The sequence below is a fragment of the Schistocerca gregaria genome, chromosome 11, assembly GCF_023897955.1.
Source record: "Schistocerca gregaria isolate iqSchGreg1 chromosome 11, iqSchGreg1.2, whole genome shotgun sequence".
NCBI classification, from domain to species: domain Eukaryota; kingdom Metazoa; phylum Arthropoda; class Insecta; order Orthoptera; family Acrididae; genus Schistocerca; species Schistocerca gregaria.
In genome coordinates, this window is record NC_064930.1 from 142,765,642 (window position 1) to 142,778,586 (window position 12,945).

Genomic DNA, 12,945 nt, shown 5'->3' on the forward strand with positions numbered 1-12,945 from the left:
TTTCACTTCCATACATGGCTACACTCCATACAAATACTTTCAGAAACGACTTCCTGACACTTAAATCTATACTCGATGTTAACAAATTTCTCTTCTTCAGAAAAGCTTTCCTTGCCGATGCCAGTCTACATTTTATATCCTCTCTACTTCGAACATCGTCAGTTATTTTGCTCCCCAAATATCAAAACTCCTTTACTGCTTTAAGTGTCTCATTTCCTAATCTAATTCCCTCAGCATCACCCGACTTAATTTGACTACATTCTATTATCCTCGTTTTGCTTTTGTCGATGTTCGTCTTATATCCTCCTTTCAAGAGACTGTCCATTCCGTTCAACTGCTCTTCCAAGTCCTTTGCTGTCTCTGACAGAATTACAATGTCATCAGCGAACCTTAAAGTTTTTATTACTTCTCCATGGATTTTAATACCTACTCCGAACTTTTATTTTGTTTCCTTTATGCTTGCTCAATATACAGATTGAATAACTGTACCATACCCCACCCTTATCCAGCTATCCCTCTTGCTCCCTGCCCCAGCCTCTTCCTTACACCCACCTGGTTGCCTCTCACATCATGCACTGCTGTTCGTAGACAGTGGACTCTCGCGCGAGCTGGCGTGTGTGTGTGTGTGTGTGTGTGTGTGTGTGTGTGTGTGTGTGTGTGTGTGTTTTTGGACAATGGCCTTATTGGCCGAAAGCTTACTTTGTGACAGCCTTTTTGTTGTGCCTACCTGCAACTGAGCATCTCCATATTATTTTCACGCAGCCACCTCACAACCGGCCACGAGACTCACCCAGCATCCAGTAGTTGGAGTATTTGCCGTTGCTGCCCACTGGCGCCACTTTCATGAAATACTTGCTGAACCACAGGTTGCTGGCGATTGCGTTGTGCCAGCCCTTCTTGCTGCACACGAAGTAGGGGAAGTGGTTTGTGACGAAGGCGTAGATCTCCGAGAGTGTCGCCCTCCTGCCAGAAAACAAAACCAAAACGGTTCAGTCTGAATCGTCCACAGGAGGCCCCGAGCTGGAACAGGGGGCAGGGGGGACGTTTTTTGGCAGCTTTCGACTGACAAGTCCCTCACTCGTCTCGACTTTGTACAACTGAAGAAGTTTATAGCTGTTTTACAGGTTCTGTTGCTTCGTAAACTGAAAAGGAGCACTGTTGTAAATATTGTATTGCCTTATTTTATTTATTAATACGATCGGGGACCACGAGGTTACAACATCCTGCTACCTTGAAATTGTACACAGAGGTGACAACAGTGACAAGATACCAATACACACGTATACAGAAGACGGTAGCGTTGTGTACACGAGGTATTAAAGGGCGGTACACAGGTGGAGCTGCAATTTGTACTCAAGTGTTTCTTATAAAAAGTTTCCCGATGTGACTGTGGCCGTACAGTGTGGAGGGGTAGTGGGAGCCAGACACACTGAAATCGTTACGGAGTTCAGTATTCCGGGATCCACAGTGCCGAGCGCATGCTGAGAATACTGAATTTCAGGCATTTCTTGAAAGGAGGATATAAGATGAACATCGACAAAAGCAAAACGAGGATAATGGAATGTAGTCAAATTAAGTCTGGTGATGCTGAGGGAATTAGATTAGGAAATGAGACACTTAAAATAGTAAAGGAATTTTGCTATTTGGGACCAAAATAACTGTTGATGGTCGAAGTAGAGAGGATATAAAATGTAGACTGGCGATGGCAAGGAAAGCATTTCTGAAGAAGAAAAATTTATTAACACCGAGTATAGATTTAAGTGTCAGGAAGTCATTTCTGAAAGTATTTGTATGGAGTGTAGCCATGTATGGAAGTGAAACATGGACGATAAATAGTTTGGACAAGAAGAGAATAGAAGCTTTTGAAATGTGGTGCTACAGAAGGATGCTGAAGATTAGATGGGTAGATCACACAACTAATGAGGAGGTATTGAATAGGATTGGGGAGAAGAGGAGTTTGTGGCACAACTTGACCAGAAGAAGGGATCGGTTGGTAGGACATGTTCTGAGGCGTCAAGGGCTCACCAATTTACTATTGGAGGGCAGCGTGGAGTGTAAAAATCGTAAAGGGAGACCTAGAGATGACTACACTAAGCAGATTCAGAAGGATGTAGGTTGCAGTAGGTACTGGGAGATGAAGGAGCTTGCACAGGATAGAGTAGCATGGAGAGCTGCATCAAACCAGTCTCAGGACTGAAGACCACAACAACAACAACAGCAACAACCTCTCACCATAGACAATGCAGTGGTGAATGGCTTTCACTTAATGAATGAGGGCAGTGGTGTTTGTGTATATTGTACACTGTGTGAAATAAATGCAGCAGCCAATGTGGGACGTATGACGAACGTATCCTTTAGGACAGAGGGGTGAAATTTGGCATTATCAGGCTGTGGCGACAGACGACCTAAGCGAGTGCCCTCGCCGACAGCATGACATCGCTTGCAGCATTTCTCCTCGGCTCGTGACCGTGTCGTCGGGACCCTAGACGACTGCAAAAGAATGGTCCGGTCAGGTGAGTACCAATTTAAGTTGGTAAGAGCTGCCGGTAGCGTTCCAGTTAGGCACAGACCCTACGGAGCCCTGGACCTGAGGGTTGTCGACGAGACACTGTGCGAGCTGCTGGTGGTTCCGTAATGTTGTGGGCTGTGTCTACACGCAATGGACTAGGTTGCCTGGTCCGACTTAGCTCTCAGACCACCTGTAGCCGTTCGTGGACTCCAAATTTTTACGGACGGCAATGCACTATGTCACCGGGCTGTAATCGTTCGCGACCGGTTTGAAGAACATTCTGGACAATTCGAGCGAACGATTTGGCCACCCGTCGATTCTGAAGTAACGTGTGACCCACAGTTATTTGGTCGTGGAACAGGTCAGTGCATATTTTACAGTATTATCAGAAAATTTACAGAGAAAGGAATTACAGAATTAATAAAAAATAAAAAATTGTTAAAGACTACAGGAATAAACTCAAATCAGAGAAAAGTTTTATACTACTGTGATGAACTCTTGTACAAAATATGAGTGCCATATGCCACAACAAAACCTGGATTTGTATATTTGGAGTTTACCACCCAATATTTTCAGTTCTGCTGGAAGCCTACTAAAAAGGAAACACGCTAAATAGTGCACACCGTGCTGTACAATGCTTAAGAAAGTTTTACCTAGGTGCACACCATTCGTCCATCCTTGTTCATTCTTCTGAATGAGTCAATATTGTCAACAACACACCCCACTGTGGAGTACATACGAACAGGGACAGTGGAGTTACAATTCTGAGAAAACACAACAACAGCCTACACAAAGTTTGCGAACTGACACTGCAGGTCTGTGTGACGGCCCTTTTCCAGGCTGAGAAAATTGTTTGTGAGTGCACGAGGTTGCCCCGAAATATCGAGATCGTACAAGATAACAGAGTGAAGCGAAGTAAAGAGACCTTCGGGCTTCGGCATCAAAGACAGTGAGGGTTATAATCAAGAGAGCAGAACTAATCTGGCGCAAACACCTAGTGTTTTGCGTAAATTAAGAGAGACAGCCTATTTTGGGAACATGAAGAGATGAATCAGGAAGGTACCCGACACCTGCAAAGAGTGCCAGAAGTAAAATCATCACACATCTCATTTAAGGTATCCCCATTCCAAATTATTCGAATACGACTTCATGAATTGACAGCAGAGGATATTTTTGGACTGCTACTGTGAACCACATGTAGATTCCACTATGTCTTTGTGGCTGTGGAATTATTCTTTAAATCCCTCTACTTTCATCCTGTCACTCTGCCCGACAGCAGAAACAGTCGTCAAAGCATTAACTAATCATTTTCTAATGGAAAAGTTCGTAGCGGGACTTTGAATTTCGCCACACTACACTCGTTCCCTCAGATATAAATTATACCGTCGCAGCTGTATGAGCGCTCGATGGCAGAAAAGGAAAGTACTAAAAATGTAACTTTTTTGTTTTCTATCTGTCTTTTGCCTCTAGAGAGCGAAGATTAATGCAGACGTAAAAAACTTATTAGCTAGTCTTGGTCAGATTAAGACGAAAAACAAGTTATTGATGTGCAGACGTATTGTGGAAATTTTGTATGAAATTCAGAGGATGGAATCAGCAACATAAAATACATTGCATTTAATCTCAAGACAATTTTGATTTGTACAAATTAGTGATTCCTGGACACTTGCAAGATTTCGGAACAGCGACTACTTTTCACACAGAAACGAAGTAGGAGATTTTTGAAGACCTGGTCGCCGCACGAAAGATGACATGTTAACATGGTAAAGGATGAACTCCTTTTTTTTCCCAAATAATTTTTGTGGTGGAAATTGGTCTGACTTTTGCTCAGAAACGCCACAAGGACCACCCCAACAATAGCTGTTTTTACTCACGATATGAAAGTAGCTAGGATGACTGCAGGTACTGGTAGATGGGAACAATGGCAGGAGGGTGTCCACAATGGGGAAATCAAAGAAAAACTGGGAATGAACTCTATAGATGTAGCAGTCAGGGCGAACAGGCTTACATGGTGGGGTCGTGTTACACGCATGGGAGAAGCAAGGTTATCCAAGAGACTCATGGGTTCAGCAGTAGAGGGTAGGAGGAGTCGGGGCAGACCAAGGAGAAGGTACCTGGATTCGGTTAAGAATGATTTTGAATAATAGGTTTAACATCAGAAGAGGCGCCAATGTTAGCACTGAATGGGGGATCATGGAGGAATTTTATAAGGGGGCTATGCTCCAGACTGAACGCTGAAAGGCATAATCAGTCTTAAATTATGATGATGATGATGATGATGATGATGATGATGATGATGATGATGACTCACGATTTCTTCCCACATTTTCAAACTTTTCTTTTCTTCTCTTTTTCTTTTTTATTAACCACTACAAGTTAAAACCATTTTTCTTTCTTAATATGCTAAACATGTTTTGTAATGAATAATTCACTGCTACCAAATACTAACTAATCAAAGGACTTTACTATTTTGTGGTTACAACTTCAAGCTGAAATGTACTATGTTGACTCAATGAATGACTATACCCACAAAATATAGAGAGACACTGCACTGAGCGATAATTACCACAATTATGACTATGAAGCAGAAATTAATGTTGTCTGAGGAGGGTGTTAAATGGAAATTAAGTAAGCGTTGTGGTAACTTGTATGAATATTTACCTACATTTTATTATTTATTTATACTTTAACTTTCTATGCAAAGACAAAAATGTAGTTAGGAGGGGAATCCATGCAGCGAAGGCAGTGAAAGTAATGAAATTTAGGAGAGTGGGGAAAATTACTTTAGAAACGCAAACCTGGTACCCGAATTATGAATTGTCATAATTAGACAAATATATGTCACTTTAAGTAAACTATAGACATTAATTTAGATAATTAAAGTAGCCCTAGAAACGAAATGAAAGTAACTGCTATGCTCAAGCATTTTACAAGGACATGCCACTGCTTATGTATATATTGGCATATGTAGGAGAAGCTTGCAATTTTAATTCCAATCGCAAACAATCTGTACATAAACTACTTAGTCATAAGATCATTTTTCTTTCTAGATATAATTACATCTGCACTGGACTATAAAACTGAGTATCTCATAGGAATGACTGATATTCATACCTGATAAATCTGTGCTGTATAAGCATGTACACACATATACAGGGTGTATAGAAAAGAATCACCCAATTAAAAAAAAAAAAAAAAATCATCTATTATGTTATTTGAGATACGTGCACGAACAATGTACTGTTGGAAAAAGCAAACTCTTGAGTTTTACACGGTTTCTGCTAGAATGGGTCACCGCCACACTGGCATCTGGAAGTGCAAGAAGTTTTAAACAAAAGGATTACTGAATGGTGCATTGGTCGCTCTGAACCAAATGATTCAAACTTACACTACTGGCCTCTAAGGTCACCAGATCTGACTGTATGTCATTATTTCTTGTGGGGGTTTATAAAAAGACTCTGTTTATATGCCTCTGTTACCAACAACAACGAATGAACTGAAACATTGCATAACAACAGCTATGGAAGCTGTAATTCATGACATGCTCACTGTAGTGTGGGAAAAATCTGAATGCTGCACTGACATATGCTGTGTATCTCAATGGGGGCGTATTGAACACACATGAAGAAAAAAAACTTCTTGAGTTTCCCATTCATCAAAAAACAAAATTCATTGTATATGTTTATTAGATTCAGAAATATAAACACATCTAATCTGATGATTCTTTTTGATAGAACCTGTATTTTTATCATTTTTCTCTTTTCCCTAAGAGCAAGTACAATTTGTATTTCACATTACACTGGCTCGCAATCATACAAGCAGCTGCATTTGCTAGTGTTACAATTGATTACCTCACTTGTAACTGATGAACTAAATTTGTTAGCCATTTGATTAGTTACTACACTTGTCACATATCTATCTGTATTGCTAACCTTCTGATTATTTATAATATTTGTCACTCATCAGCTACATTGGCAGCCTTAGTTTACACTGATCAGCCACATTGATAGCCATTCCCAATTACCCACTTTTTATCTGGTTTTCTAACCATCAATAATTTACACTTCTAGTCACTCAATTAAATTGCCTATTGAAAGATTATTTGTACTTTTTTTGCAAAATCAAACTGCAGTAGGAAAAGGCAGTTTGATTTGCAAAACAAGTATTTATATGCTTGTTGTGGAGGATGGCCACACAAACAAACTTGATTATTTGTATTTTATGTATGAATATTTACACAGATCTATGATGTTTCAAACACATATGTGGACTGTAATTGCCACATAAATATTACTATTCTACTGTTTCACTACCTTGTCATACGTATCACTGTGTTACGAACACACTTTGTACAAATTTTCTGAAGATTCATTTGCACTGATGCACGTACAGAAAGACTGCAAGACTGAGGAAAACATATATATTAAATATTATTATATGACAGAAACTCAGCCACGATTAATAAAGCTAGATTAATCCTTTCGTTTACTGGTGTTATTTGACATTTTACACCTGAGCACTAACTGCTTAATAAACATTGTTTTCAACTTATATACACTTGCGCTATGACTGGATTGTTTTGTAATGAGGGTCAAGATACAGAATGTACAGAAAAGGACTCCCTGATTTCAAAATTAAATATCTCGAAAACAAAGATCGATAGAGGAATGCAGTAAACGGTATGTTTGTTGTGAATGCTGTAAGACGTTTATACAGCAGTTTGAAATAATAGTTACAAAAGCTGCTAACAGATGGCGCTGTAATCGCCATACGTAATGCCTAGTATAAATAGTGATCCGAAGCCCAGAGCGATCAGTTCCACTATTGAAAAGTGAAAGGAGGTTAGCGTACCGAAGGAAGAGATTAAAACCATGTACTCCAATGAACAACGTGTTTTTCTGGTGCTAGAGTACCACAGGTTAGAAGAGAGTCCTATGGCAACAAGGCGAAGTTTTCAAGCACGATTTAATGTTCCAAAAGAACCCGATGCAAAAACCATTTGTACGCTCTTCGCAAAATTTCAACGAACAGGCAGCGTAACTGATTATCTAGTGGGGCATGTTGGCCGCATGCAAACCGCAGTTACGCCTGAAAATATCGCCACAGTTTCTGGAATTATTCAGCGAAATCCAATATCATCCGTCCGTAGAATTGCATCTGAGACTGGTTTGAAGCATTCCAGCATGCAGAAAATACTGAGAAAGAGCCTACACATGTTTCCATTCAAAATTCAAATGCACCAGGCCATACCCGTATGAGCTGTGCAACAAAGGGTTGCCTTCGCTAATCAGATGCTCACAATGATTGATAGTGAAGGATTTGATGTTGGCTGCATATGGTTTACAGATGAAGCACACTTCCACCTGAATGGATACGTGAATAAGCAGAACTGGTGATTTTGGGGTTCCGAAAAGCCATATTGGTGTGAAGCGAAACCCCTGTATTCTCCTAAAGTTGCTGTGTGGACTGCAGTATGCAGCAGAAGCATTATTGGCCCTTTTTCATTCGAGAAACGGTCACTGGTGCATGTTATGTTGCAATTTTGGAACAATTTGTCACCACACAGCAAGCGTTAGATGATCAACCAAGTACTGAATGGTTTATGCAAGATGGAGCCCGACCACATCGGACCGAACAAGTGTTTCGCTTTCTTGAGGAATACTTCGGAAATCCAGTCATTGCTTTGGAATATCCCAAATTTACTGGTGCAGGCACAGATTGGCCTCCATATTTGCCGGAGTTGACTCCCTGTGACATTTTTTTGTGGGGCACAGTGAAAGACACAGTCTACCCAAAGCATCCCGCCACACTGGACGAGCTTGAATCGGCAATCTCTGTGGCATGTGAATCAATTTCGGTTGAGACACTACGAAATGTGATGGCGAATGTCATTCTTCATTTGTGCCACCTCTTTAGTACCAATGGTGAACATTTTGAAAACATTGTGATGTGACTGTTTGAAAAGATTGTTTCCATACAATTATTTCACTTATGTATGCTGATATGAGCTGTACAGTGTACAGCGCCATCTGTTAGCAACTTTTGTAACTATTATGTCAAACTGGTGTATAAACTTCTTACAGCTTTCACAATAAACATACCGTTTACTGCATTCCTCTATCGGTCTTTGTTGTCGAGATATTTAATTTTGAAATCAGGGAGCCCTTTCCTGGACACGCTGTACATTTCAGGTACATCATGATGGCATGACCCATAAAATTAGATGGTCAGGTCAATGAAATGGTGACTTTCTGTATACATGCTATGGAAACAACTTTGAGACTGTGAGAGGAAAGACTAAGGAAAAAAAGAAAGTATCTGAAACATAAAAAGTATTATTTTGCCAATTTTCTCTATGAAATGATGTTAATGCTCATAAACAAACCTTTTATCTTGTTAAACACTTATGTACTACATAACAAAAGAGAGAAGTCTTTTTAAAGTTTGTAATACACTTCCTATTCCGCTCCACACATATCCTAATAGTGTTTTGAGTATAAATTTTATGTGCAATACTCGAGTGGATTGTGGGGAGGAGAGTGTTATGTAGTGTGACAGAATCAGATGACACAAACTGCATCTTATCATATCACACCATCCGGCAGCTGAATAGCCTGTACTTAAGTAGCAAAGAGCACTTTTCAGTACAAATACCTGTTATATCACGTGTTTATTAGTACCCTATTTCAATTCTAACTCACTTATATTTCGTGTTTAACTAGTTTTTCTATTACACAGTTAACATTTCTATGTAATAACTTTATTATAAAATATACTCCTTTCAGTCAATAAGGAAACATTTATAATACCAGATCTTAAAAGTTTCCGACAATAAAAATAATTTATTCTGTAAATTATATCTCGAATGAATATTCCATGTTATATTAAAATATTTCATACTGTAAACCAGCAATAATTCGAAAATTAGTTAGAAGGTATCACTGTCTGGAATAATGTAATTTTGTATGATTCATTTGTACAATTAGCTGAAAATTCTTTTGTAACAAGGAGACAATAAGTGAGCTGGGACAGCAGACGAAATCACGGTGGTCGCAACGAGCCAGTCAAAATAAGGATGATGAGAAAGAAACCTCGTCACTGACAACGTTAGGCAAAGCAATTATCCTGATACGATATCAGCTGACAAGTCAAACATCTGGAGAGAACCTTCAAAGCACCTTACGGCTGACCGAGCGACCACCAACTTATGCCTACCGAACATATAGCACACCACGGGTTTAGCCAAACTGTGGTGGCATAATTTGAGGACCGGGTAGTGAAGTTTCACAAAAGGATTTATCACATTTTAATGCCGCTACGAACCTTTCCGGCGAACGCAATATGGCCTTAGCAATGATCTCCACGTAGCAGGTCGGCTGCGTCGTGTCACCCGTGCCGTCGAGACGCCGCTCCTCACCCACCCGGTTGAAATCACTGCTCTCGGCGATACCCCCATTGTCGGCTGAGGCCAGAGCAGCAGTGTCGCCTGTCGATGACGCCGTGTCCGACGCTGTGGAGTCCTCACAGTGGCCGCCACCAGGGTGAGACGAATCGGGGACTGTCTGCCCGGTGCGGGCAGCCTCGAAGACCAAATGGCCGGTCGGTGTCAGGATGGCGGTGCTGTTTCAGTGGGACAGAGACAGTATTCAATGAGTAGAGATTCGTGGAGCTCTATAACAGTTAATGAGTACGAACAATACCTGGAACTCAGGCCGAAACAAAAACAGTTAATACAAAACGGGAGAAAGGTTTATTGAAAAAGGAAGAGACCTATATATGTGCTTCATCGATCTGGAAAAGGCATTTGACTGTGTGGTTTGGGACAAGCTGGCGACTATAATAAGGGAAAAGAGAGTGGCCTGGAAAACAAGAGGACTTATAAACTCATTTTATCTTAATCAAAAGATTCAGTTAAAGTGAGAGGAGAAAGTACAGACTGGATCAGACTAGAAAAAGCAGTAAGACAAAGATGTTGTCTATCACCTACTCTTTTCAACCTCTACTCGGAAAATATGATTGACCGATGCTCATTAGATGACAAAGGCGTAGAAATTGGAGGAAGAAGAGTAGGGTGTTTGACATTTGCTGATGACATGGTCCTTCTAGCCACAGGGGGAAAAGAATTACAGGATTTGGTGGACACCATTGCAACTAACGAAAAAAAATATGGAATGAAAATTAACTCAAATAAAACAAAAGTATTGGCACTAGGAGGAAATAAGGAAATAAAACTTATGCTGAATGGAGAAATACTAGAACAGGTGCAAAAATTTAAGTATGTTGGAAGCAGTATAGACTCCAACTGGAAGTGCACCACAGAAATTAAAACAAGGATAGCAAATGGCAAAAGAGGTGTTTTATAAGAAAGGGAGGATTTTCTGTAGCAGTCTGGACAGAGAACTCAGGAAGAGACTCATAAAATATTTTGTATGGAGTGTTCTTCTATATGGCGCCGAAACGTGCACTATGAGGAAAAAAGACAAGAGAAAGGCTGGAGGCTTTTGAGATCTGGACATGGTGGAAGATGGACAGAATAAGTTGGACGGACAGAGTAAAAAATGAAGAGATACTGAGAAGAGTGGGAGAGAAAAGACAGTTACTAGATGCAATAAAGAGAATAAAAATAAATTGGATTCAGCATATATTAAGAAAGAATGACGGACTGATAAAAACAGTTTTAGAAGGTTAAGGGAAAAGGAAGCGAGGAAGGAAGAGATTCCAAATACTGCACGAGATGATGGACGGTACTACATACAGCAGCCTTAAGAAGGAAGCAATAGATCGCAGAAAATGGAGAGGCTAAGGACCTGCTAATATAGCAGATAATTGATGATGATGATAAAACGGCATAACGAATGGGAAACATTGGCAGAACAGGGAGGGACTATGAGTGAGATTTTTTCACTCATCGAGGAGAATGATATAAGAAAAGTAATGAGACTGACATTACTGTGAGCGATCTGGCACTGCCGTGTTGTTCTACTGGTGCAGATCGGTGTGTTCACACCCTCCAAATGCTCAGTCCCAAGTTTCAGCCCCTCGCAGCCAACACATGATATTTGAGAGGGCTATCAGTGAAGTCGTGATGTCAGTGCGTGTTAAGAAGCTGGAAGAACGGAATTTAGAGCAATGTTACGCAATCGACTTTTGTGTTAGATCTGGGGAATCTGCAAGTGTGACCTGCGAAAAGTTGGAACGTGTCAACAGGGAACATTCCTCGTTAAAAGCAAAAGTTTTTCGCTGCCACAAATCATTTTCGGAAGGCCGAGAATGCGTTTAACCCATCAGTGCCGTGCGTTGCCATATGACAACGTTTGAAACACTTTTTTAAAATCATTGATTCCATGACATCAACGAAGCGAGAGTGTCAGTAGCACTGCATTCCGTTCCACAAGACTGTAAAGATCACTACAATGCAACAGTTTTAACAAGACATTAAAGTTCTGCGGCGTAAACAGTGTTGAAAGTTGTCGTTTGCTGAATGACAAAGAAAAATGGGGTATAAGTTTGAGTAAGTATGTTTTACACAATAACTTATATCATTTGGTTTTTTAGTATGGTTGTACTTTAAATACTCAAATATATATTCTTTGGAGGTTACTGCTTGCTGTGAAATATAGTACGTTCATTTAGGACGTTTGAACATTGGTGTTGCCATATGGCAACGCTAGGTGCTTGTACTCAGTAAAAGGGTGAATTTTTGTTGTAGAAGAGGTTTCTCGCTTGCTGAGGCGCTGGAGATTCTTTATAATGACGATACTGAAGGTGATGTGTTTGTTGATCCCCCAGATCCGAATGTAGACACAGATGAAGATTCAGGAAATGAACATGTTGGCAGGTAAGTATGCCTACCATTGGTTTGTAATTGTTTGTATACTGATGCCGACTCTATTATGATTTGCTATTTCATTTCTTATTTTTACAGATTATTGGACAACCTGTCCTCTCGTCAACTACGAGCTAATGCTGAAATAAGGATGCCAAATAACTAAAGGATCGGTGTTGGTTATGAGCACTGTAATCTACCGGCACCATCAATGCGTACTGCACAAGATCCAATTGTACCTGAAACAGCTACACAACATCCAAATATACCAGAGCCAACTGTATCTGAGGTAAGAAACCAAACTATTTCTCAGCTTGATTTCAAGAAAGAAGTAGCAACAGTGTACTTGCAACGACACCAAGCTTTACCAAAAGGAGCATCAACGACATGTTCCGACAGCTGCATATCAGATTCAATTAGGTTTGATAAGACTGACCACCTAGTCCAACACACAGAAGGAAAGAAGAAGAAAAGGTGTGCACACAAGGACTGTAAATCTATTGTGAGAACAATGTGTTCAAAGTGTAATGGGGGATTGTGTATTGACTGTTTTATTCCATTTTATTTAAAATAATGCTGAGTTCAAGGTTTGATTTTTGATTATTAATTG

The 12,945-nt window shown here is 40.2% G+C and overlaps 1 protein-coding gene across 8 annotated transcripts in view; it reads right to left on the reverse strand.

Moving 5' to 3' along the window:
• Positions 1-12,945, reverse strand: part of LOC126295260 (uncharacterized) — a 298,048-nt gene that overhangs the window by 124,211 nt on the left and 160,892 nt on the right. For all 8 annotated transcript variants that reach the window (XM_049987670.1, XM_049987668.1, XM_049987669.1 and 5 more), the window contains 2 exons: positions 9,833-10,129; positions 791-963 (listed from right to left, as the gene is read on the reverse strand). In XM_049987670.1, the coding sequence (XP_049843627.1) occupies positions 791-963; positions 9,833-10,129 (470 nt within the window). The remainder of the gene's footprint in view (positions 1-790; positions 964-9,832; positions 10,130-12,945) is intronic.